Source organism: Hipposideros armiger, unplaced genomic scaffold, assembly GCF_001890085.2.
Source record: "Hipposideros armiger isolate ML-2016 unplaced genomic scaffold, ASM189008v1 scaffold_1074, whole genome shotgun sequence".
In the NCBI taxonomy this organism is placed as follows: Eukaryota; Metazoa; Chordata; class Mammalia; order Chiroptera; family Hipposideridae; genus Hipposideros; species Hipposideros armiger.
Genome location: NW_017732424.1, coordinates 287,242 through 314,541, shown reverse-complemented (window position 1 = coordinate 314,541; position 27,300 = coordinate 287,242). Strand labels below are relative to the sequence as shown.

At 37.8% G+C, this 27,300-nt stretch overlaps 1 protein-coding gene across 1 annotated transcript in view; it reads left to right on the top strand.

Annotated features, from left to right (window-relative positions):
* SYNE2 (spectrin repeat containing nuclear envelope protein 2) overlaps nt 1-27,300 on the top strand; it is a 333,055-nt gene that overhangs the window by 131,818 nt on the left and 173,937 nt on the right. The window contains exons 22-38 of the mRNA XM_019632109.1: nt 14-104; nt 909-1,024; nt 1,249-1,375; nt 2,905-3,062; nt 3,911-4,061; nt 4,707-5,317; nt 8,457-8,636; nt 9,983-10,133; nt 18,865-19,023; nt 19,667-19,828; nt 21,754-21,855; nt 22,798-22,998; nt 23,712-23,883; nt 24,424-24,536; nt 25,647-25,849; nt 26,294-26,413; nt 26,512-26,803. Coding sequence (XP_019487654.1) covers nt 14-104; nt 909-1,024; nt 1,249-1,375; nt 2,905-3,062; nt 3,911-4,061; nt 4,707-5,317; nt 8,457-8,636; nt 9,983-10,133; nt 18,865-19,023; nt 19,667-19,828; nt 21,754-21,855; nt 22,798-22,998; nt 23,712-23,883; nt 24,424-24,536; nt 25,647-25,849; nt 26,294-26,413; nt 26,512-26,803 — 3,109 coding nt within the window. The remainder of the gene's footprint in view (nt 1-13; nt 105-908; nt 1,025-1,248; nt 1,376-2,904; nt 3,063-3,910; nt 4,062-4,706; nt 5,318-8,456; nt 8,637-9,982; nt 10,134-18,864; nt 19,024-19,666; nt 19,829-21,753; nt 21,856-22,797; nt 22,999-23,711; nt 23,884-24,423; nt 24,537-25,646; nt 25,850-26,293; nt 26,414-26,511; nt 26,804-27,300) is intronic.

The following is a 27,300-nucleotide window of genomic DNA, read 5'->3' as shown; positions in this document are numbered from 1 at the left end:
GATTCCTTCCTAGGGGGACCATGAACACATCTGAGAATGGAGGAAGGAATGCTCACAATGAAGTGTCCTCTGCAAAATCAGATAATCAGCCATCAACTGAAAAGGTGTTCAATGGGGATAATGTATTTTAGAAGTAAACCCAATGAAAAAGGCCACATGTACAATAATCTACTTCTCATTAAGTGTTGGTTTTAATGATCTGATTGTTTCCATCAGCTGAGAATTCCCACCTAAATAATGCAAGGAAGTTTGTTTTTCAAAGACTTGAAAAGAACCAAAGCTATAGCGAGCATAACTTAATCTTCCTCTGAGGATACACACGTCTTTCAAAAACAGACCATTTGAACCATTGTGAATACATACTGACTGCACATTACTATTGAGAGTATAAGAGGTTGGGTTTAATCTGTACAGAAGCCCCAGTGTCACTGAGATGAACTAGTTCATTTATCATTTGTCATTTTCTCATTATAATTAATGTCTTTTACTTGCCTTGGGAATTAAATTTTCATTTAGAACTCTGGGCAAGTGGGCATTTACTGTATATCACAGCCCAGACTGTCAGTCGGAAGGTGGAGGGAAGGAAGGAGGTGTATTTGTTTTCAGAGGCCTGATTCTACATTCTAGGCACCTGTCTACTTGTGACGATGGCTGTGTGGTCACACGTGGAAGCATTTAGGGGTGGGGAGAACTCCTTTACTGTGTTGACGTACCAATTAGAAAGTGAGATTTAGCGATAAATCTCCTCAGTCCTGTGGGAAGGCCTTTCTCTGAGCTGAGAAACCTCAAATAAATTGTACTATCTCCTGGTTTGGTGTATAATAATATGCCTTTGTATTATAGTGTTTATCTTTTCTAGGCAATTAAGTATATTGAAGATACTATTTACTATTTGCATATTTGCTTAGGCGGTGGAATCGATTAAGAATTTGAGCCTGGAATCAGAGTTAAAGCCTCAACAGGAAGAAAACATGGAGAAGTTTGGAAAGGATCACAGTACATCTATAAATTCTTTACTAGAGAGGTAAACTCTTTATAACCAACTGGAAAGCCCACCAAAAAGCTTTCATCAATGCAAACATGTTATACTGTAATAAGCTTTATTACCTTTTAATCATAATTTTTGCATGTGGTCCAGTAACTCAAACAGAAATTCCCTGGGGTTTCCTCATACATAATCGACAGTAATTTTAAAAGGTTTTTGTTTTATGTTTTAAATTATGTAATGTCACATTTAATTTTTCCCAGGTATGATACACACAGAGAAGCTCTTGAACTACACTTGCAAAATAACACATTCAGGATTACTTCTGATTTCCCTGGTGACAAGGAAAGGAGCAGTGCTTGTCTGCAGGATAAACTGACAGATCTACAGGTAATTATTGAAAATATTATTAGAGAAGTTTATCTTTTATTAGAAAATAATACCACCATGAGTATAGATTTCACCATTTTTGTTGAGGTCACATATGCTATATAGGTTTCCAAAGAACTTTCTTTGTTGGATTGCATTTCTAATGTCACCCAATTCCAGAAAGTGACTTGCATGCAAGCACCAAACCCAGGAAAGACTTTGGTTCAGGGTTCTAATTTATTGCTCATGCTCTAATTTGATACTCTAGATACTGTGGTTTGCAAAATTTTGGATCATGCCTGGGATGGGGATGAGGGCTTCAGATGAATTGATGAAAACAATGTGTTTGAAGGCAGTTTCAACCAACACTGCTTCCATGTTGCTCTAAAATTAATAACACATGAAAAACCAGTGACTGTACATATTTGTTTCAGTTGTTCATCATCTTAACCAAATTGTCACAATGTCTGTCCAATGTTGGGCACTAAGGAAGGAAGGGGCAGGCAGTGGAGGGAGTTTTCACTCTTAAGTGATGGATGATCTTCCTGAAGAGCCATCAGATGAAGTATTGCATTTGACTCAGGGGCTACAGAAAAAACAACAACAATCTAGTGGTGGGCACATCAGTTGTAAGCTCTTCAAATACGTATCTTCCTTATTTTGAAGATGATCTGTGCATTGCAGTGCAATACTTGTATGCTTGGAAGTGTATTAGAGTAAACCTTCACAGAAAACTTATCAGGTAGAGAAAGGGCCATGGGTGGTACATACAATGTCCTCTCATGTTTTCTAGTTTCTGTCTTCTTTTTATGATGCCAGTTCCTGAGTCATACTCGACTGTCTAGCTTCTCTCTATTTTCCATCTGAATAAGCAAAATTCATATGTTAAAATCTCTGTTCAAGTGATGGATTTATCGTGTTTTCAATGCAATTAAGAAACTGTCTTGAGACCTTACTCTAGGGCCTGAATAATGAATTGGTTAGAAAAGCTATATTAATTCTTGGGGGAAATAATGAACAAATTATACTAGTAAGCATGCAGTAAAATTCTGTAGCAGTGTCTTTTTTTTTTTTTTAAGAACCAAGATAAGGAGCTGAAATGGCATATAATTTTTAGGTGTTTAATTATAAATCATAAATTAATTTTATTGACTTCTTATTTGATAGAAATAGTGTTGGTTTGCTCCAAATTTCTTTTAGTTTATGGAGAAACAAAAATTTATTACCTAGAGGAAACAGAATATCTGTTCTTAACATCGTTATGTCTTTCTGGATTGTATTCTGTGCACCTGACTTACAGGAAGGGAGTTTGGATTTCCGGAAAGCCATGTTGTTCACTTCCTTGACTTCATTGATGGATCCTCTGTCAGCACAATTAAATCATTGTGCTCTGAAGGATGCTTCACTTCTAGATGGTTCAAAAATAATTTTTAATGTATTTTCATGTGAAACTTTGTGCCCACAGTTGGTGGATGTCTCATTTTGTAAGAACAGAATAATTGTGCCTGTTAACCCATTAGTTGATACATTAATGTATGCATTTCTTCTAGGTCTTAAAAAATGAAACTGATGCTTGCTGGAAAGAGTTTGAAATCACTTCATTGAAGTTCGAAGAGCTTGAGAGTGACATAAAGAAGCCTTTTGTAATTAAAGCAAGAGACAGATTAAAGGGAAAAGAAAGAGAGTTTCAGATGGCTCTTAATACCAGGTATAATTCTGAGATCTATTAATAATGAATTTACTAAAATTTTAAATGCCATTGTAAGCTAGGCTAGTACTATACTAAATATGTTATTTTATTCAGTTATCACAACAACCATAAGAGAGGCTACCATTATGATTGCTATTTTACTGATGAGAAATCTGATAAGGAGTTTATATAAGGAGGCTAACCAAGCCACACCTCTGGCCAGAAACTTAAGTGCAGCTCAAAGTTTGTTGAGTTAAAAAAGCCACACTCTTTTCACTGTGTCCTCTGGGGCATGCGCGTAACCACATCCCATAAATTCTCTGGCCTTGGTTTCCTTATTTGTAAAATGAGAGTGCTGTTAGTACCCCGTACATAGGATGAGTATCCCCAGTACATAGCCCCATTTTACGAAGGAGGAAACTGAGCCTCAGAGTCTACATGTTAGTTATCCAGGGTCACACATTTCATTTTATTATTGGTAGAGCCTATTCGTAGAACTCTATTATATTCCCATTAATAAAATAATTAGTAGTCATAATGAGGTTTCTTTGTCATTAAGGCCAAATTAAATTATAGTCAGTAATTCATATTTCAAAAGGGAGGGAAAGTCTTAGTATACTTTACAATTTTTCTTTCAGTGTGTTATCTATTAAACTTTAAGAATACTTGGGTATAGCAAACACTCTCATTCTTTGGCATTTTGGATTGCTCGGTTTGGGTTTTAATGTGATGACCTGTACATATCATTGTATATATTTTTATTGGACAATTATTTTCTGTTCTTGGTTAAGTAATGACATTCATATGTTTTATAGGATATCTTTCTGCTGTGTTTTTCCTTTATATCTGATTTATTTTTCACTCAGAATGGAGTCTTTGGAGACTGCGCTGCAGATTGTGTTACCTGTAGAGAAGGAATCAATCCTCCTCTGTGGCTCAGACCTGCTCTTTCTCCATGAAATGACCATTCAAGAATTTCATCTCACTGATGCTGATGGCATTTACCAAAACCTAAGGGTAAACATAAGTTCTCACAGTATACTATAGAATGATCAGTTCCTCAGAAATTTATATATGTTGATGCATGTTTAATTATACATCAGTAGTATGTATTTATAATATAAGCCATGACAGAAAAATTTTCCGTAATTCAAGCTTGTTATTTATTTTTCAATTCTTTAATTCCTTTCAAATTTGGGAGTAGGTACTGTGGTTTTGAATTCAAAATGAAGGGTTTCTTATGAATGCCTTCTCCAATGACTAAAATCTTAAATATGCTAGACCCATGTGCTTATATTGGCATATTCTGCAGTTTACTTATTCCAAATTCCATCGTACATAAAAAATATTTGCTTTATTTTTCAGATTATAAACAGATACCTCAATAGTTCTATTTCTAATTGTTTTCACTGAAGCAATAGATTTATTTACTTGTTTTCTCTTGGGAATTGAAACATCAGGAAGGGTATCAGATAATAAAACAGCTGGGCCATGTGAACATTTGTAATTAAAATGTTTCCTTCCATTGAAACTGTCAGCCTTGGTTAAACTGAGAAGCAGTTTTCTAGAAGAAGTCTAGTTACATAATTTGAGGTTAGTTTCTGAAGTGCAGTCTTTTTTTTTTTCTGCCTGTCTTCTCAGCTTTTCTTACCTTTATTTTAGGATATCCAAGATTCAGCAGCAAAGCAGATTGAAACCTGGAACAATTTGGAGCAGTCGGGCAACTTCGCGTCCAAGGAATTACACCCACTTGATCTACATGCAACACAGAATATTATACTGAAACACAGAACACAACTCGAAGAAATGAGCCACAGGGTCCAGAGGAGTAAAGATGCCCTCAGGGCTCTGGAAGATTTTTTGGCTTCTCTGAGAGCAGCTGAACTCTCTGTCGAGATGGTTACAGACCTTTCAGCCGCAGACACACAGGTGGCACCACAACAGACTTTGACAGTAAAAAATAAAGAGGGAGAGATTTTTCTGATGAAAGAGAGAGCCAGACATTTGGATAAACGTTTGAAGATGCTTGATATAAGCTTTAAAGATGCTGAACGGGGTGAAGGCACCTCCTGTGAAAAGCTTCTTGATGCTTTGTCCGAAAACTTACTTGAAACACGAGGCTATGGCGGACAGGAGGAACTTACTGAAGAAGACAAATTACTAGAGGCTTGTGTGTTCAAAAATAATGAACTCCTGAAAAATATTCAAGATGTTCACAATCAAATCAGTAATATTGGTCTTAAGGATCCGACTGTTCCAGCTATCAAACAACGGTAAGTAGTGTTTCCGTGCATTTCCAGCCCAGGTGACACTTTTCTGTATTTTCAGATATCTGTTAGGTGAAACAAATACTTCCCATGTCTTTCTATTTCTGGTCCATCCCACTCTGTTCAGCTTTCAGCATTCTTTTCTCTAGGCTTCAAATAAGCTTCCTTCTTGATGAGATTCTGCCGTTACCAAATGTTACATCTTTTTTTTTTCTTTAAAGTTTTCATTCTCACGGACAGAGGAGTAGTGAAATTAGATCTGTATTAAGTGCATGAGTTGCTTCAAAGTCCCCTTCGTTCTGTGTACTTGTTATGGTGTTCTCTTGCTGGGGGAACACCTGGAAAACTGCACACATTGGATAGTAAATAAACAGGTGATGGCAGACTCACATGCCACACCTTGTTCCTACTTCTTCCTTTGTTATTTGGTTTCCTCCTCTGCTCCCAGCAAGGTTAGGGTGGGGACTGAATGGGGGGCACAGGATTGAGGCAAGCTAAGGTTAGTGTTGATTCCGGAGACAGACCAGAATTGGGGGGAAACTGAGGTCTCAGCCTTCAGTAGGATTGCTGCAGTTTTCATTCTGATGTTCAAAGTTGGCCTCTAAGTCCTGGAAACAAAAACGTTAGCAAGAGTCACTTTTGTGGAGCTTTTTCTAAATCTCGCCCACTATCTGCCTCTGCTGCCCACCGCTAGTCCCTCGGGTTTGGTGCTCTTTTGAGGCTCTCGCTGATCAAGCTCTTTGCTCTGAAATTTCCCTGTGACCTCAGTGTCCGTGAGGTTCCCATTCCCGCAGTGCCCAGTTCTCAATGAGGTGTTAAACTAATTGCTAATTTAGTGACTAATTCGTTATGAAAACATTTTTATTATAGACTTAGAAATAGTAAATAAATTAGATATTAATTTATAAGTGAAAACTATACATTTCTAAGTAATACGTTAATTTTTAATTTAGTTCTTAATACAAGAAATTTGTGGTGTTTTGGGTACAGGGGATATAGCAGTGAACAAAATAGACAAAAATTCTTGCCCTTCCTAGAGCTTATTATGTAGTGGGAGGCGTAAGATAGTCAGTATGTTTGATGGTGATAAAAGCTATGGAGAAAGATTGAGCAAGGAAACACGAGGGAGTTGCCTTCAAATAGGGTCACCAGGGACAGTTTTACTGAGAAGGCAACCTTTAAGTAAGACGGAATGAGAGAGCTAGCCAGGTGACTTACCTTTCAGCCTGAAGGAGCAGCAGGCACACAGGCCAGGTGTGGGACTGGGCCTGGTGTGTTTGAGGGGAGACCAGGGAGTGAGAGGGCCAGCAGCGAGAAGAAGAGGCATGAAAGGGGGTCAGAGAGTTAACGGGTGGGATGGGTAACTTAGCTCATGGAGGGACTTGGGGGCCTGTGATTACTTTAGCTCTTTCTTTGAGTGGCGCTGGGAAATTGTTGGAGGTTTCAGAGCAGAGAGAAATGATTTGGTTTTCATTATAGCAGGATCTCCCTGGCTGATGTGTTAAGCATAGACTGTAGGAGTTAAGGGAAGACGAAGTCTAGTTTGACCTATTTCCGTAACCCAGGTGAGAGGGGTAGCGGTGGTGTGGGCCAATGGGGAGGTGTGAAAAGTGTTAAGACTGGATCCGAGTATATTTTGAAAGTAGCGTCTGCAAGATTTATTGGCAAGTTGGACACGGGGTGTAAAAGAAAGATTGGAGACATTGTTACTGGTCCACCATCAGCGAATGTGCCCAATGACACTTCGAAAGGCCAAGCTCAGAATGTCAGCGTTTGGAGTAAGGAAAGGTTTATTGGTCGAGAAGGTGCCAACCAAGAAGATGGAGACCTGATCCTCAAATCCATTTTAAGAAAGTACAGAGTTCAGGGAAGGGAATGTAGGAGGGGCTGTTTTTGCAAAACTCCAGCACCAAGCAGAATTCCTCTAATGATTAGCATGTCTACACAAGACTGTGCAGGAGCTGTTAGCATAAAGGCCCTGGGAACAACGCAGGCTTGACCAAGATGGAGCCAGAGAGACTAAGCATTTCACTCTGTTACATTACCATTAACTGAGGTGAGAAAGACTGAAGCTTATTTGGTATTGAATGAAAGATCAGGTGTGCTTAGCTTTGGAAATAATACGTTCAACATACTTGTTTGACACTGAAGTAGCGATATCCACAAGATTATTGAAAATAGATGGTATTGGGAGTTGGGAGGGAAGTCGGGGCTAGCAGTGTATATGTGAGAGCTATCCGCATTTGGGAATGCTATTTGAAGCCATGAGATGGATTAGATTGCCAGGGGGTGAGTTAAGATAGATTAGACAAGAGGTCAGGGGCACTCCATGTTAAGAGATCTGGCAGATAAAGAGGAACCAGCCAAAGACACTGAGAAGGAGCCGCCAGTGGAGGAAAGGGAAAATCGAGAGTCTTGGGAGCTAAGAGAGGGCCTTTCAAGGAAGAGGATATAAGCAACTGCTGCTGATTAATGAAGGGAGGTGCAGACTGAGAGTGGAACATGGACTTAGGAATGTGGAGGTTACTGGAGGTCTTGAGGGCAGCTTTGGAGGAGCCATGGGGAGTGAAAGCCTTAGGGGAGTGGATCCAAGAGAAATTGGAAGAGAGGCGGTGAGGATATAATAAAAGCATTTCAGACCTAGATGAACGAATGGAGTTAATCCTTCCAGGATTAGTTTGCACATTAAAACCCTTAGTTCAAATGACTTTTTAAAAAAATCTATCGGAGAGCTGTTTTGTACACAGATTTCCCTAGTTCCTTCCTTCCTCCATGGGCCCCTGCATCCTTCCTTAGGAGTCTGCAGTGCTCTACCATTTATGTCTCTTTTCCTGCTCTCTTCCTCATTCATATATACACACACACACTCCTTCTCTCTTTTCTCTCATCTGCACATGCACACCCTTGACAGGTGTGTGCATCACAGAAAAATGTTACTGTTTCTGGTTTTGTGTATTTATTACAAAACACCAAATGAGTATTCTGGAAATGCAAAGAGCCTCCTGTACTCTGTAATAGGGATGTGTAATTTTGTCTTCATAAACCTCATGAGGACAAGTCAGTGTGTTCCCTGAAATTATCCATGTTTGTGTCAAATCAAACTGGCTAATAATTGGCTGTTGAACTTTTCTCTTTCATAATCAAGGAAAAAATCATTAACTAGACTGGATAAGGACCTGGATGAATGTGAAGAAGAGAAGAAACACTTGCAAGAGATGGCTCATTCTCTTCCACAATTCAAAGATGGCAGAGAAAAAGCTCTGAGTCAGCAGTGCCAAAATACAGCACTCTTGTGGGAGAACACAAAAGCTTCGGTCACTGAATCGTAAGGAAAAAATCTCTTTCTCTCGCTTGTGCTTCTCTTGTCACATTATGTTCTCTGACTCTGACCTTCCTACAGGACCCTTCTGATTATATTTCACACACTTGGATAATCCAGGATAAGTTTCCCATTTTACGATCCTTAACTTAATCACATCTGCAAAGTGCCCTTTGCCATGTATGGTAACAAATTTGCAGGATCCAGGGATTCGGACATGGACGTCTTTGGGGGTTGGGGCCTTAGTCTACCAACCACCCTACTTGAATAGCAGATGTTGCCTGTCAGTGGCCACCATCTTTCCTACAGAGCCTGGGCAAGTCCCAAACGTTTTCTAAACTGTGTGACAGCCATTACCTATCAGTCCCCATGATTCTGCTGAATATTCTCAATCCATGCCTTCTCCCCCTTCGTCCCTGCCTGATCCCTAGCCCTGATCCCAAGGCTTCCAGTTGGGTTAAGACGTGGAAGGTAGTAGTAGGACATTAGAGAACAGGAAGAGAGAGAGGCCAGAGTGGCCTTAACCACCCCCCTCCCTTTTCAGCACGTGGCTTGGCAGCTCTTACTGGTGCCCTCTTCTTGGACTCAGGGCCCTTTCTCTCCCCTTGAAGCCAAGTGCTGGATTTTCTGTTGCCCTGGTTCGTCCTGGGTGCCTGAGCTGCCTGGTGATTCCTTTAGCTGTGCTGTCAGTGACCCTTTCACCACAGACTCCCTCTTGTTTCCGTCCAGAATCTGAGCAAACAGTAGTCAAGATAAAGCCCATCTGGGGTATTTAATCTAGTCTACCCTTCGATTTGACAGAGAAAAGAATTGAGGTCCTGAGGGCTAAAGTAACTTATCTAAGGTCACATGGCTAATTAGTGCCGAGCCCGAACTAGAAACCAGGTGTCCTAACTGCCACATTGGCTGTACTATTTTCACTTTTTTAAAAGGGCTAAATTTAGAATGAGTTAAATAGACATAAACAACTTGCAACTTGCTGAATTAATATTGAAATAATCTCCAAGAGTAATGCTAGGGAGGCACTGTTTTCCAAGATATCGTTTGATGAAGGGTGAAATTGAGATGCTGATTCCTAACGGTTATGAATCTTATGTTTCTAGAGCATACATCTGGTGACTTTTGAATATTGATCTGGTGAAAATACGAATCCAGTGATTAGTTATACCGTCCATTTGCCAGAAACTTATATGTGCCATCGTTCTTAGGTTAAATTGTTAGAACTGTTATAAACCATGTCAAGAGGAAAAGTCCTGCTGCAACTTAGTCATTATTGTAAGATACTTAAAAAGAGAAAGAATGGTTTTGTTATTTTCAGATGTTCAGTTGTTTTCCATTTTTTCCCTTCGTAGCCTTGACCAATGTGAAAGAGTTTTGGAGCTCTTAAAGCAATATCACAATTTTAAAAGTGTCTTGACAACTTTGATTCAAAAAGAAGAGAATGTCATCTCCCTTCAGGCTTCATACATGGGGAAGGAGAACCTGAAGAAAAGGATAGCAGAGGTGAGTCCAAGCTCTAAAGGAAGCCACACAGTAGCCTCGCTCACAAGCCTGACAATAAAGGGGACATTATAAATGGAGTCATTTTCAAAACTTGGTTTAGAAGAAATTGCTAGTGACTTTGTTTTACCAGATACCTAAGAATTTATTGAGTATAGCACCAGAGCTTGAAAAAAAAATCATCCCCCAAGTTGATGCTGGGTGGCTTCTGTTTGGGTTTCAATACTGGCGGTGGAGTCTGGGGTTACCCCCTGTTACCTCTGTAAGGTTGTAAGTTTTTGCACCGACCCACCTAAAAGGATCCTGAGACTTCACTGAAGTCCTGAGAGAATAAAGATAGTAGGAAAACCCCCTCTGTTGTTAGTGAAGAAAGGAAAAATTACGTTTTTATTTATTTATATAAAGGTGTGTGACTGAACTCCATGTTGCCCCATCTGTGTTTATAGCCTCACCAGTCACAGCTTCATATTCTAAGAAGAATATCATTTTTGAACACTAGGTGTCATTATTTTCTATGATTTTATGTGGTTATCAACCAGAGTGGCAGAAGAATGAAATACTTAGAAGAGAATACACTCCACTACACTCTATTATTATAGACCAGAAAGTTGCTTTTCCTGTTGATTTTATGATTACTATGCTAAAGTACTTTCAAAATGTCAAAAGCATGTGTGAAATATAGTCTACTTGATTTGTCTGGTTGTTAGAAAGCTATTTTATTAAACTTCCCAGTTGCTGAGAGCAACATCTATAAAAGCTTACATAGACCAGATTCTTAGAATTTATTTTTTTATTTAGAACTCTTGTCCCTGAGGCTGAAGTGACACTGGAGGTGTAGACACATGGCCAGTGTCACAGATGAGGAATAGCCATCTGGAACCCACTTTCTCATACTCAGTTTCTTGAAACTGACCAATCAGAAAGAGCCCTGCTTAGATACTAGTTGTACACTATGTGACTGTGCACCTGATTTCCTATGAGACTCCAAATAGAGGGAAGCCACCAAGACCATGAGCAGTCAGTGGGAGTTGCTGAGATGCAGCCTGTCTGGTTCCATCTAGCAGGGGAAGCTTCTGGGTTTGGTGGTCTCAGAATATAGAAGGATCCTGTCCTTGTTCCAGTGGATTTAGGGAGCTATGGTTCCCTTGGTTCTGAGAGAATCCAACATGGACAGCCATATAAGATCCCCTGAACCTGTGTCCCAGTTCACATAGCTACTGTTCTACTGTGTCCCTGATATCAGTTTCCCACCTTGTACTCTTGTACTCTTCTGGAATCAAGGTCTGTGCCTTATTCACAGCCCCTGAGTCCCTCTTGACTTACAGCTGTTCTTGGTTTGTGCTGATCCTCCTTAGTCCTCACGTCCTACCTTTGTCCTCTTAAGAATCCTATTAACAGCAGAAAGCTTATGCCTGTCCTATTACATGAGGTAGCATCTAAGTGCCTAGCAGAGTTCCTGGGACTTACCATCTTGATGAGTGTCAGTCCTGATGCCCCACACTGTGTGTAGCTGTGGGGGTGTACAAACCTTTCCTGTACCCACAGGGTTCTTCTGGCTGGTCTAATGATCAAATAGACATGAGACAGTTTAGCAAGAGAAATAATCAAATTTAATACACACATATGTATGGGAACCCTGCATACATGAGAGAGTCAGACCCCCATGGGCACGAGAGAGGTTCAGAAACAAAAAGGGAAATGGTATATAAGACAGTCTGAGCTAGCAATGAGGTAAGTTGCCTTGGGGGCATCAGAGGATGATAAGAAGAGCAGATGTTCAATAAATAGAAGTTTACTCTGCCCTATAAACAAGTCAAAGAGATTATCTCTAATAATTCTTTTTATGGGCAAGGTCCCTAATTCAAAGTTCTTCTAGGTAGTTAAGGGAGGGGCAGAAGTTTCTCTTGAGCCCTTAATTAAAGTTGACTTTTGCTCAAAACAACCCACATTTTTTTTTCCATGCTCTTAGAAGTTTATTAGGTGGAATTTGGGCAAAAGAGGAAACCCCTGAAGCAGTCACCCACCTGGTTCAGGACAACTGGAATAGGGGAGCTTTTGCATGGAGACGTGCTCTCGTTGAGCATAACTTTGATTTTTGAAGGGGGAGCTGACTTGCTGAACATCTCTGAGCACAAATTCAGATTATGATGAGGCACATCTTGGGGTGTCTCTTTCTGAACCCCCATGTGGCCTAACTGCAGCTCCAAACGCTCCCTCTTTTCAAGTGCTAAACACGATTCCACCACCCCATAACTGTATAAGCAACCCTGTAACTGTATACTGGACACTTTCTGACCAATAAAACTTCTTTCTGATAGGGATCAGGCAGGGACGAAGAAGGCACCTGTCCTGGGTGAGCCTCCCTGATGAGAATCTAAGTCCAGATCTTGACCCTTCTGCCATCATTAGCTCCTCTATGGCTGTTATCTCAGTCTGTTTGGGCTGTTATAACAAAGATACAGCAGACTGGGTGGCTTATAAACAACAGAAGTTTATTTCTCACAGTTCTGGAGATAACTCTCAGAGTTTGTTGCCTTCGATGCACTGCCCCTGCCGCCGCCACTTTTCAGTACCAATTTCTGCCTCGTTCGGGCTGCTATTTAAAAAATGCCCTAGGTTGGATGGCTTATAAACAACAAAAAATTTATTTCTCACAGCTCTGGAAGCTGGGAAGCCCCAAGTCAAGGCGCCTGCAGGTTTGGTGTCTGTGCGAGCTGGCTTCCTGGTTCATAGAGGGCTGTCTTCGCCCTGCCTCCTCACGTGGTGAAAGGAACAAGAGAGCTCGCTGGGGACTCTATAAGGGCGTGAATCCTATTTATCTCTCCCTCATGACCTAATTACCTGGAAAGGCCTCACCTCCTAATACTAATACCATCACATTGGGATTAGGACAAGAACTTCTTATAGTTTCTTATTAAATAATATAATGTGGGGGTGCAGCTGATGACTGTTGGTTGGGGGGGTGGGGATGAGGGAGAGGGGGGGCAAAAAAGAAAAGAAAAGAAAAAAAAATAATATAAAAATTTGTGGCTCCTTGTTTTAATAGCAATTTTGACCACGGATAAGTCAAAGAACGAGGGTTTTTAATAAATTATTTCTATGTATAGTATGGTTTTAGGTATATGTAATATTTACTAATAATCTAGTCCACTTAAACATGCTCTCATAAATGGAAGTTGTTATAAAGTTTTAACTTTTTTATTGTTTTTTAAAAATAGCTTTGCTAGTGAAATGAGCATTCTATATTGCTGGTGAAAGGATACCTATATTGATACTACCCTTTTGGAAAACACTTTGACAGTATTATTGAAGAACCTTGAAAATCTTTCTACCATTTGACCAAATATTTCACTTCTAGGAATCTATTTTAAGGGTAAAATCTTAAATATCTAAAATTCTTAATATCAAAAATTATCATTGCAGCACTTCACAAATTTACTAATTTCTGTCTTTCTTTACTGGTCGAACCATACCCGCTCCGCTCCAATGAATGACTTGCCCCAGAAGCTGGAAAACCCTGAAACCAGGTTTTATCCACAAATAGGATTATGATGTGGGCTTGTGGTTTTAAATTCTACTACTACTAGTAGTAGTAATAAAAATGATAATAATGATGATGATAATGATAACTTGTACCATGATGGCTTGTTCATTGTGTGCTAAGTACTTTGAATATTATTATATCATTTCATTCTCATAATAGCCCTATAAGCTAAGTATTATTATCCCGCTTATACTGGTGAAAAAAAACAAGGTTTAAAGAACTTTGGCAGTAGTTGTTGGGGTTTTATTGTTATTAAGATGGTGTTATGAAAAGAACAAAGAATTCTCAATCCTGCCTCATCAGTTTTCATAATTTGCCGTGGGATCATCAAGGGAGACATATAGTAAAACAACAAGACCAAATGGTACCACTTTATTATTATCTGCTTGAGTGCCCCATACGCCAGCAAATGCTCCGGTAAACAATGGGTTCAAAGGTACAGGCCAGCCTAGACATGTACAAGGCCTTTATCTTGACCAGATCTAAATCCACATTTTGGAATCTTATCACACTTTGGTTGGCGTCATAGAGTAGCTCAGATATTGAGCAATGACCAGAGAGGGGGCGGGGTGGTGTCTTCAGCTTAGGCTAAGAGAGGTGCCTAGTGCTGGTGTCTAACTGATCTTACCCAGCACCAATAAGGAGCAACACAAAGCAGAAAAAAGAACCACATCCGTGTGCTGAATTTTTCATGCGTGCTGATCTTGCTCACCAGTCAGTGTGGTCCAATTTAAGTCTTGGAATTTGGACACTCCGATGAGCAATTTTCTCTGTTTAAAAAAAGAGGGGGGAAAGTGGATATAGATGTTAAGTAACATTCTAAAGATTATATGGCTAAATAATAAATGGCAGAATCATTATTTAAGCCCATCTGACTACAAAGTCGTGTGTTAATCATCATAATATCGCCTTCCCTGAAGACATAGTTGAAATATGTATATGGCAAAGCAAAAACTGGTTAACTTTGCTAATCTATACCACTTTCTCAACTGTAAAGGTTTGCTCACAAAAGTTACTTTTTAAAATTAATAAAATAACTAATTACCTTTAAGAAATGTATGAAAAGCCAAGCTTTTTAAAAATTATGTTGAGAATCTTGTGTCTGGTATGGTGTCTAGCATACGGACACTTTATGTATTTGCTGAAATAACATTATTTTGTATGGAAGATATAGAAGTTCTTGTATATTGGTGTTTAATTCTTTTCTCACTTTTTTTACTGAAAAAAAAAGCAGATTTTAGTACTACTGATCATTAACATAACTTTCAGTTAATTTTGTGATGACTTAGGTACTGTCTTCAGAAACAATCAATTTCTGTAGTAGGTATTGTCATAATGCTTTCTACCAGTGGCCGAAACCTGATTCCACTGAGAACTTTTGTCCTTCAAAACCATAGAAACTGGGATGTTTATCTAGGATATGGTGCCAAATTTCTACTCTCTTTAATGAGAGACAGAGTGCAAAAGTAAGACTAGAAGGCTAGACTGTCAGGGGACTATTAAAGTTTGCGAAACGTCAGAGGGGGCCTAGTTTTCGTTATTTTACCCCTTCCATTCATTGTAGAACAAAACCTGCAGTTCCTGTCAATGCTAAACGTACCCTCTCCTGCTCTTTTCTTTTCACCCACTGGTAGGTTGTGTCAATGAAACAATGTTCTCTGAATGTAATAAAAATTAGGAGATATATATATGTGTGTGTTGTTATATATATTTATGTGTGCGTGTGTGTGTGTGTGTGTGTATTTCCATTTCATTAAACATTTATTATGTCCCAATGCAAAGGGTCCTGAACTAGGAGGAAAAAACACCTGGGTTTGCATCTCAGCTTTGCCAGTGTGTCAGTTAATGTCCAGTCAGGAGATAGAAACGTTCCCAATAGTTTGTTTTGTTTTGTTTTTTAAATTTTTTATTTAATTTTTATTTTTTAAATTAACCTATTTATTTTGAGATAATTGTAGTCCTATGCAGTTGTAAGAAATAATACAGAGATCCTGTGTACCCTTTCCTAGGTTTCCCCAATCATATAATCTTATCAAACTACAATATTGCAATCAAGATACTGACACTGATACAGTCAAGACGGAGAGTATTTCCTTCCCCACAAGGACTCCTCATGCTGTCATTTTATAGCCCTACCCACTTCCTTCCTGTCCCCACACCCTCCCAACCACTAATGTGTTCTCCATTTCTATCATTTTGTCATTTCAAAAATCTTACAAAAATGAAACCATACAGTATATAACCTTTTGGGATTTCCTGTTTTCATTCAGCACAATTCTCTGGAGATTGATTTAAATTCTTGCATGTACTGATAATGTTTTTTGCTGTTCTCTTTTTTGCTGTTCTCTTTTTTTCTGTGGTATGAATGTACAACAATTTATTTAACTATTCCACTGAAGGTCGTCCGGGTTGTTTCTAGTTTTTGGTTATTAGGAATAAAGTTGCTATAAACATTCATGTAGGGGGCATAATTATGCTCATTTGTATGAGCGTAATATTTGTATCTCAGGGAAAACATACCCTGGGGTACAGTTGCTGGGTTGTATGTTAATTGTGTATTTAGTTTTTAAAGAAACTGCCAGAGTGGCTGTACCATTTTACGTTCCCAGCAGCAGTGTGAGTGATCCAGTTTCTCCACATCTTTGCCAGCATTAGATACTGTCTATTTTTCATTTTAGTCGTTCTGATAGGTTTGTAGTGGTATCACTATGTGGCTTTAATTGGCATTCCCCTAATTGCAAATGATATTGATCATCTTTTCTTGTGCCTGTTTACCATCTGTATGTCATCTTTGTGATATATCTCTTCATATCTTTTGCCCATTTTCTAATTAGATTGATCGATTTTTTTTTTACAGTTGAGTTCATTATATATTCTAGATACTAGTCATTTGTCAGATAGGTGGTTTGCAAATATTTTCCCCAAAACTGTAGCTTGTCTTTTAATCCTCTCAACAGGGTCTTTTGTAGAGCAAAAGTTTTTAATTTTGGTAAAGTCCAATTTTCCTTTCTTGGGTTGTGCTTTTTGTGTCTAAGTGTAAGAATTCTTTGCCTAACTCAAGTTCCTGAAGACTTTCTCCTGTTTTTTTCTGTAAGTTTTATAGCATTATGGTTGACATTTAAGTCTATCATCCATTTAGAGTTTGTTTTTCTATAATATGTGAGACTTAGGTTAATTAAGGTTCATGTTTATGTCTATTAATGTCCAATTGCTGCAGTACTATATGTTGAAAAGATCATTTTCCCTGTTCAGTTGCTTTTACACCTTCGTCAAAAATCAGCTGGGTGTATTTGTGAGGGTCCATGTCTGGGTTCACTACTCTTTTCCATTGATCTATGTGTCTGTTTCTCTGCCATTAGCACATAATCTTTATTACTGCACATGATAGGTTTTAAAATCAAATAGACTGATTTTTCCCACTTTATTATTTTTTTTCAAATGTTTAAGTTATTCTAGTGTCTTTACCGTTCCATGTAAATCTTGGAATAATCTTTTCTGTACCTATAGAATAATATTACAGGGATTTGGTAGTAATTGCATTAAACCTGTATATCAGTGTCAAGAGAATTGACACCTTGACTATGTTGAGTCTTCCATTCCATGAATTTGGTATGTCTCTGCATTTATTTAGACCTTCTTTGATTTCCTTCATTAACATTTTGTAGTTTTCAGAATATAAGTCCTATGCATATTTTGTTAGATTTGTACCTAAGTAGTTATTTTTTGAGTAATTGGAAATGGTATTGTATTTTAAATTTCAGTGTCCTTGTATTCATTGCTAGTGTGTAGAAGTGCAGATGATTTTTCTGTTTATCTTGTATTCTGCGAACTTTCTGAACCAACTTTTCAATTCTAGGAGTATTTTTATAGATTCCTTGGGATCTCGTACATAGGTAATCGTGTCAGCTGCAAACAGGATAATTTCTTGACACTGGAGATAGGGGCTGCCTTGTTACAGCTCTTTGGGGATAAGAGTTCTGGCTCCCAGCAGGCCTCCACTCATAGCTCCCTGGCTCTTGCTGACATCACAGGGAGGAGTGCTTTGTTATTGTCCAACAAGAATGAAAGTCCTGGCTCTATTTCACCTTCCCTGACACTACCTTGGTTGAGTGAAGGTGGGGCCTCTGTTACAGCTTGGCGTTGGTTGAAGTCTAGGCTGTACATTGAACTTTTGTTGGCATGGTGGGGGCTGAGTCACAGTTTTTTCGGCGGTACTTGTCGCCAGTGAATAATTGTTTTCTAAAAGTTTTCTGCCTTGCTAGGGTGTCCCATTCCTGGTTCTTTGGCTGAAGAGTACGCAGGTTTTGCTTGGGGCTTTTTTTTTTTTTTTTGTCTGTGATCTAACCAGCTGCTGGCTCCTCCAGCACAAGTCTGAGATATCGAAGGGAAAAAGAAGACGCAGGGAGCTCACCACCAGGATGTTCTTCCAGAGCTGATGCCCCCAGTCATTCCCCCTTCTTGAACTCTCCACTTTTTAGTCTTCTTAGGTTTGGTGTGTATATGATATGCAGGGTTTTTAGCTGTACTTAGTGGGAAGAACAGGCAAAAGTATTTCTACTTTATATTCCCAGAAATGGAAGTCCCCCTAGGGTGTATAATTTCTAGATTTTTGCTTATGGGAAATCTGTTTTCAGATTTTATGTAAACATTAAAAATGTTTGTGTAATATTAGTAAATTGAATGAAACCTTAAGATAACATTAGTCCATACTTGAATTTCGTTTTATAGTCTAAGATTATTGGCCTTTTCATAAAATAGTACTTTACCTTCCATGTTAGAAATGATGTTGGAGTTAGAATTATGGAAGATTAAACTGAAGTCATATTAAATACGTTTTAGAGCTCTGCCTGTTTTATTCAGTTGACCACTTATTTTCTTCAACATTCCGAAGGTGATTCCCGTTGGAGAAATCTAGGAACTGTAATTTTTTTATACCAATTAATGGAGGTGATTTGGGGTGGGGTTTTTTTGTACATTACTATTTCACATGGACAAGAAACAAGGTTTCAGACCATATTTCATTACGCAGAGTGGAAAGAAAATTGGGTATAGAATTATTATTAAGCCAGATAGTTAGGATTCTAAACACTTTTCATTGAGAAAGTCGGACAATAAAAGCCAATGATAGAATTGCGAGTTTTACCAGTTTGTCTATGTTAATATTATCAAAACATGTTTCATCTTTTTTAGATTGAAATTGTCAAAGAAGAATTTAATGAACATTTAGAAGTTGTAGACAAGATTAACCAGATCTGCAAAAATCTACAATTTCATCTAAATAAAATGAGAACCTTTGAAGAGCCTCCTTTTGAGAAAGAGGCTAATATTATTGTGGATAGGTGGCTTGATGTAAGTGATAATTTAATTGACTAGAAATTCTATTGTATAGCAATTAAATTGATATTTTCTGCTGTATCTTTAGTATTTTTTATCTAAATACAAAATTCAAAAGTGCTCATTGTAAAAATGTTCAAATAATATAATGTTGCTGACTGAGGAATTACCTCACACCCACAGTTAGGCACTACCAACAAATGGGTTTATAATCTTCTAGATATAAAAGTGCAAACTTAACTTATTTAAAGTAAACTAATTAATATGTTACTCATCCACGCAAGATATTGATGTTCAACTGTATATCTATTTAATACACTTTTGGTTGAGAACTAATGATACTTTTTATGAATCACAAATTAAGAATTTGTTTTATATTTTCATCAGGGTTTTTAAAAGCACCTTTTATTTATTGTGGTTTAGAAATTAGGAAGACTGTTGCTTTCAATTGCATATAAGCTGCAGCATATCAACTAAGATTTTTTTTTTATCGAAGAAAGAACTACATGCTATGTTAAAGCAAGTTTTTTTGTTGATAAATAATGCAAAGTAGCCAGTAAAGGTAAACTAAAATTTTATTTAAAAATAGTGTTTGAGACAATGGTTTTCATACTTTTTAACCACTAAATATGTTATTTCTGTTTATTAATTATGGCAGATAAATGAGAAAACAGAAGACTACTATGAAAATCTTGGCCGAGCTCTGGCTTTATGGGACAAACTTTTTAACTTAAAAGATGTAGTTGATGAGTGGACTGAAAAGGTCCTTCAAAAAATGGAATTACATCAACTGACTGAAGACGAAAGAGAAAAGCTGAAGGTAATTTAACAGAGATAAAATATATGCTCTTTTTTACACAGCTGGCATTTTAATATTGAGTTTGCTTTTTTGAAGCAGGATAGAGAAATCACAAAGAACCTTTTTCATTTCTTTTGTTATCCTTGAGTGGGACCTGAACTCTCGTTTCCTTTATGATATTTGGGAAGATGTTAGCAGGTTTTATTCCCCTGGAGTTCACAGACACCTAAGGGGTTCATAGATGAAATGACCTCACATGGGAGAAATTGTATCTTTATTTTCGCGAGTGTCTAACTGAAATGTAATACTTGTTTCAATTATAAATAAAGTCAACAAACATAGTAGGATGAACTCATATGTGACATTGTTATCAAGAAAATCACTGGCATTTTAAAAATCATTATCTGGTTGTTACTATTGAAAATCCAGTATTTAATAGAGCTACTGCTAGATCTTGTTATTTAAGGTATTAAAGAGAAACATGTCACTATAGCATGAATTATTTTTAATATTTTGATAACTGGAACCCAGTGTAATGAATGGTTTTCCTTTATAGTCCTACATCATTTATTTTATGTTTTATTTCAAAAATATTATTATTGCGTTGTTGGAAAAGCCATGACACATTTTTGCAATGAAAAACGTAATAAAAATACATCATGACTTTTCCGACAACCCAATATATAAAGTGTCCATAGGCTTCATTAGACTGCCAGTGGGGTTTATGGTATATAAAAGGTTAAGAACTCCTAGCAGAAGCCCCATCAAAATGCATAATTGTTCCCATGTGGTCAGCCTAGTCCCTGGATTAGGTAAACTTTTTTCTTAAAGGGCCAAATACCAAATATTTTAGGCTCGTAGATTCATTTCATCACGTGTCACAACTGCTCAGCCCTGCTGTTGCAGCATGAAAGTAGTCAGTCATAGACAATATACATAAGTGCCTGAAAGTAGCTGGGTTTCAATAAAACTTTATTTATGAAAACAGACTGGCAGCCCTTAGACTGTTAATCGCTGATCTAGATCATGATTATGGATGATTTTCATAATTTGAATTAAGCAGTCCCTCAAAAAGATTAGAAAATTATAGAGTATCAACATCTTTATGGAGTTTTTTAAAGACTAGTTTTTAAAATAATAATTTCAAGTTTTCCATTTAGAAAGAATTAAAGTTATTATCTTTTAACTCTAGGAAGAATTTTTTTCTAATTGTTTTGTTTATTTACATATTAGTTTGGGCCATATAAAATCACTATCTGGGTAGGTAAAAAACAGTGAAATATTGGCACTTATATCTAGTTCAATAATGTAAAAATGTATGTGTGTGTACATGATAGCTTTACAGTATGCCAGGTCTAATGCTTCAAATCTCATTTCCTCTCTAATGTATCATTTTATTCACTTTTAAATTCAAATAGCCATTTTTATACATTGGAAAAGAGTTTCAAAATGTGTGGTGATTTATGAGTTTGCTGGGTATATGATGATAGTTGTGAAAGCATGATTTTCTAAGTATAAATGAATTATCACTAAGAGTCCCTTAAATTTGTCCTGAAGTACAGGTTGTTTAAAAAGGTGAAGTAAGGGTTATAAGCTACCAGCCTGTGGGGTGGGGGGGAAGAGAGATAGATGTGTGTGTGTGTGTTTTGACACAGTTTACATATACAAATATATGAAATGTAATGCCTTTAGGTAGGCTGTGCATGCTGGTATGGCACAAGCCTAGCCCCTTTCTATTGTCTTACAACTAGAATCCTTCACTTAGTTGTAAAATTTGCCTGACCCATGAGGCACTTGGGTTTGTAACTCCCAGGGCTCTGTCAAAAAATATAAGTGATTAGAGGGCAATGCAAAAGTTTTCTCAGTTTATTAACAATAGCAATCATGGGGACCAGAAAATAGGTATAAAATAACAATATTTTTTTAATTAAAATTATGTGTTTTAGGAAGAGTTACAAGTCCATGAACAAAAAACTTCAGAATTTTCTAAAAGAGTGGCTAAAATACAGCTTCTGCTTCAAAGCAGTGAAATACCTCTTGAATTGCAGGTAAGAGAATTTTAATTTAAAAGTCACAATTAAAGTACTCTAAAGTAATGTTCATAAACCGGAATTCTAATCTTAAACCTAAAATAAAATTAAGATTATTATTTAACTCATCTTGGATTCCTATGTTAAGTCCAACCGAATTTTTAATAGTCTGCATAGTTTATTATCTTCGTTCCCCTTTTAGAATGAGTATGTCATTGTTTGCGTTCTTGTATTCTCATGACAGGTATTTCACAGGTCTCTCGTGTGGAGGGAGAGACATCATTGTGCTTCCGTGTAGAGAAGCAGAGGTTTCCTCATGAATGTCTTGTTTGGATTTAGGAAGGATAATACCAGTTGGACTCTAGGTTTATTAACTGGTAGATAGAAAAACAGGAAGATTGGCCCAAGTATTGTGTGAAGGGACCTGCTACAATTTTATGTAGATCTAAGTGCATAGTGGCTAAATCTGAATGTTCACATGGCTGAATGTGAGTCAGACTTTCTGGATGAGGTCCTGGCACTGCCACCTATTAGCTTTGTGACCTTGGGCAACTTACTGAACCTTCTTAAGCCTGTATTTTTGTACATTAAGTGCTTACCATGCTGCTGTGTACATAATAAATAATAAATGCTGGCTATTTTTTGTATATGTTTTTTATATCTTTTCAAATGAGTGCTATGAAATAACACCTCTTTTGGTATGTTAGAGAAAACTCGCTTTAGGGGGTAGAGTTCAAATTCATCTCTTAGGAAAAAGTCAGAATTCAATTTCTGGTTTTCACGTTACCCTTTTTCTTTAAAGGCAGCATTTGCATTGTCCTATCAGTGATGTAGAACAATGAAGAATTAGAAGTTGAGAAGACTATTTGACATGAAATGCAGTGAAGTCTCAGTTCATTCTCTAGCAGTGCAGATGTCTTAAAATCTAGTTAAATGAAGCCGTATGTTTCATGATTTCAGGTCATGGAATCCTCTATTGTGAACAAGATAGAACAAGTAAAAATGCGTTTATCAGGAGAATCCAATGCTTCTGCCCTCAGTAGCAGCACAGCTGAGCTAAGGGAGGACCTCGATCAAGCCAAGACCCAGATCGGGATGACGGAATCCCTCTTAAAAGCCCTGTCTCCTTCCGACAGCTTGGAGATCTTTACGAAACTAGAGGTACTTCCCAGCGGCTTCTCTTCTGTGGTTCAGATTTATTTTCACATTTATTTCTGATGGTTTTAACCTCTTGAGGTTAATAAAAATAATTGTTAAAAATGAAAGTTTGGGGCCAGCCGAGTGGTTCAGTTGGTTAAGAGTTTGCTTAAGAGCACGAGCTCTGAGCAACAGGGGCTCTGGTTCAATTCCCACATGGGCCAGTGAGCTTTGTGTGAGCTGTGCCCGAGCTGAGCTGCCGCTGAGCTGCCAACAGGTAGCAGGATGGCTCAGTTGGTGTAACAACAAGATTGCTTGTTCGATGGTGGGCTATGCCCACCCGTAGCTGGGACTGAACTCTGCACCTTGAACTGAGCTGCTGCCCAGATGGCTCAGTGGATAGAGCGTGCGCCCTTAACAGCAAGGTTGCCGGTTCAACTCCTGCATGAAACAAATAAAAAAAAGAACGCNGGGGGGGGGGGGGGGGGGGGAAGGGCAGAATCTCAAAGAAACAATTTATGTATATTTAGCAGTTTCACTTTGACTTGCTTTGTGGGCAATAATTATTTGATATTAAATTGCATCGCATTATACATATACTGGCTAAGAGAAAGCAAATCCACCCAACAGAAAATCATCTAGGTTTTTATAAAAACAATGGAGATCTATTATGCTTTGTGTAAATTGAGCCCATTTTAAGATTTACTGATTGTTTGTTTGTTTGTTTGTTTGTTTAGGAGATACAACAGCAAATTCTACAGCAAAAGCACAGTATGATATTACTTGAGAATCAAATAGGTTGTCTGACTCCTGAACTCTCTGAATTAAAAAAGCAGTATGAAAGTGTCAGCGATTTATTTAATACTAAAAAAAGTGTTTTGCAAGATCACTTTTCTAAATTACTAAATGGTGAGTGCAATATTTCTCTTACTGTGTATCTGGGAACCTTGAAGTATAAATAAGTACAAAGGCCATTCTAAACTTCACTTAGAGATAGTTGCACAGATTATATTTAAGGAAAAGCATTGATTGATTGATTGATTAAGGATTTATTCAGATAAGTCTTTCTTGGGGGGAGGCACTCACTGATCTATGCATGTCATAAACAACATCTATTTCTTTTAAGTCCCAGTTGTTTATTTCACAACAGAAAGTCACCAGTATCATGTTTCACCTGCTCACTGCAGTGGACGAGTCTGGGGATGTGCCCATGAGCAGGCTTCCACTGCTGATGTTTTTTGGGGTCCTGTGTGCTTGGAAAGGTTTAGTGTAGGAAGTACTCCGTAATTACTTTCTAAACTCTATTAACCCTCAAAATTTGGTTTCAGCTTATTACCACTGTACACAGTTTTGTACCCATGGCGTGGGAAGCAAGTTTCAAAATCTCTCGCTTTAACTAGATATATGAAGTCTTCCTTGAATAAATGCAGCTTTTTTTCCCCCCCACAGATCAGTGCAAGAACTTTAATGACTGGTTCAGCAACATGAATATGAACCTTAAGGAGTGTTTTGAATCATCAGAAACAAAAAAGAGTATGGAACAAAAGCTACAAAAACTTTCTGTAAGACATATATTAATTTCAATCAGAATTTATCAAAACTCAAATATTAGAGGCATAGAACTGTATTTAAGTAAGTAGGATAATAGTTACTTTGACTTATTAATTTCCCACAGAGAGACAATATTTGCAAATAACCTGGCTTTTCTCCAAATATTTTGAAACCCTGTTTACTGGGTAAGGGTGCAAGTGATTTAAACAAGTTCTGTTTTCACAACTATTCTGAGTTGCCATTTGTCAGTTATGTTAAAATCATATTTGATAAAAAAATAAAATAAAGACGACCTAATTTGGATTTTGGAATCCTTTACTTTCCCTTGATTTTGTAGGTCTTTTCCCAGCCAGATAGATTTCTTTTACAAATTACAGTCGAACTTGAATACATTGCTGTATTAAACAGAGGGTAGCCTGAAATCAAAGGCAGGGTGCCTGGCATTTAAAGTACATGTTGCACCCTTAACTCTTGATTGCTTAGGGTACATTATCTGGCACTGTAGTTTGGATGATAAATCATGCTGTCAAGCCTAGTGATGGCATTATAGGCTCTCTGATTCCTTGCTTTGATGATACTGTTTTTTATTGATAGAAATGCCTGTCTTCTCGTTTTTTAGTGTAAAGTTCTTTCTCCCCTCTCCTCCTCCCCTCCCTTCCACTTTCCTTTTCTTCCTTCCCCTCTTTTGCCTCTAACTTTGCCCATTACATGGACCTCAGCAATTGATGCTCAAACCTTGAAACACAAACATTGAAATAAATTATGATTTGGACAAAGTCTGTTTAGTTTCACAAATTGATTAATAGAAAGCAACAAGTATTTAGGAGAAGTTGAGCAAAAAAATACACCTTTTCTGGGTTTACTTCTACTGACCTTCATGGTGACACTGCATTATTTTGCTGGATGCCATTTCCAGAAAGTCAGATGTATATAAACATCCTAGAACTAATCATGTAAACTGTCTTTTGCCATTGGAGTTAGTCATGTCTCCACTGCCCACCTTTTGTATAGCACGTTCAAAAGATGGTATGTCTAGGTACCAGCTTGGAAAGCGTCACGGGGTGGCAGACACCGTACTTAGACTTGCCAGTAGGATACAGACGTTTTGTTTTATTTTAAAGGATTTCTTGACTCTTGAAGGAAAAGGCAGTAAGATACAGCAGGTGGGAACTGTACTGAATCATGTGAAGAAGCATCTGCCCAAAGCACATGTTAAGGAGCTTCACAGTTGGATTGTAAATCAAGAAATTGAATTAGAAAAAATGGAGTCCGTGTGCCAGGCACAAGCAAAGCAACTTGATGACTACTTGCAGCAGCTACTGAGGTACGAAGTAAAGGTGACATCTAAATAACGTGTTTCCTAACGATACTTTATGTACTCTGCCTCAGTACAGCTAGCATTGGGATGCATTTACACACAGATTTTTACAAATAAAATACATACTTTCAAATCTAAGTTTGGCTTTAGAAGTTTGGAGAATTTTTCAGATTATTTAATATGGCAAAGCTTTAGGGGAGAGTCTGAAAATGTTTTGTTTGTTTGTTTCCTATTCTTTATGATACATTTGTGTGGCTCATTGCTTTATGGCATACCACTGTAATACAAGCTATTATTCAGATATTAATGATACAAATTAAATTTTTTCCAACAATAACAAAAACATATAGTTAAAAACCTGGTTGGCTCACAATATTCATGCCAATCTTCTCTTCAGGTAAACGTTTTTTTTGCGTATTTTATATTCTAACATGTGTAATGTTCTTTTAGACTCCAGGATGACCATAGAAACCTGAGTAAGTGGTTGACTAACCAGGAAGAGAAATGGAAAGAAATGGAAGCGTCAGGAGAGAAAACTGAACTATTTTGCCAAGCTCTAGAAAGAAAGAGGTATAGCTGATCGTGTATAAAATTTATTTCCTGGGAATATGGTTTCTTACATGGTGTCACGGCTCCTATAAACTTTCAGTGACATTTGAAATTTACAGGGAACAATTTGAATCTATGGCCCAGTTGAACAACTCTTTGAAGGAATATGGGCTGACTGCAGAAGAAGAAATAATAACGGAATCAACACATTTGATTGATAGATACCAGGCATTATTGAGACAAATATGCGAAACCGAGGAAGAGGATAAGTTACCTCCTGCTGAAGACCAGAGCTTTAATGATCTGGCACATGATGTAATTCATTGGATAACAGGGATTAAAGAGTCTCTTATGGTTTTGAATTCATCGGAAGGCCAAATGCCACTTGAGGAAAGAATCCAAAAAATTAAGGTAAAACTATGGAAACTAAATTTCAGTGGTCAGAGTGAACTCTCATTTTGAAAAGATGTAGAGGAAATTGGCAAAGATTGGTTTCTTAATGGAAAATAGGATCACTGTGGAATGGTGGAAGACATGCAGATGACTAGACTTAACAAAAGAGAAGGGCTGTGATGGATCTAAAATTATTTTAATGCAGATGCAAGAAAGAAAATCTTCTCTTTGTGAGGGCAATTCTCAGTTATTGTCCATCTTCACTGAGTGCAGAGGAATTGAAATACAGACAATAAGTTGGAACTGTGGCAGGTGGGAGTTGGCTAGGATATAAAAAAATGACGTGTCAGTACAGCAGAGGGATCAGCAATGCCATGGGCTGGGCTGGAGAGGACTCATCTTCAGAGTGGAAATATGGTTCATAAATATAGATACTGAGTAGGTTGTGGAGGGCGAGGAAGTCTCAAGCTCTCTGGAGCTCACGTTTATTGAAGGGGGGGGTTCAATAAATATTG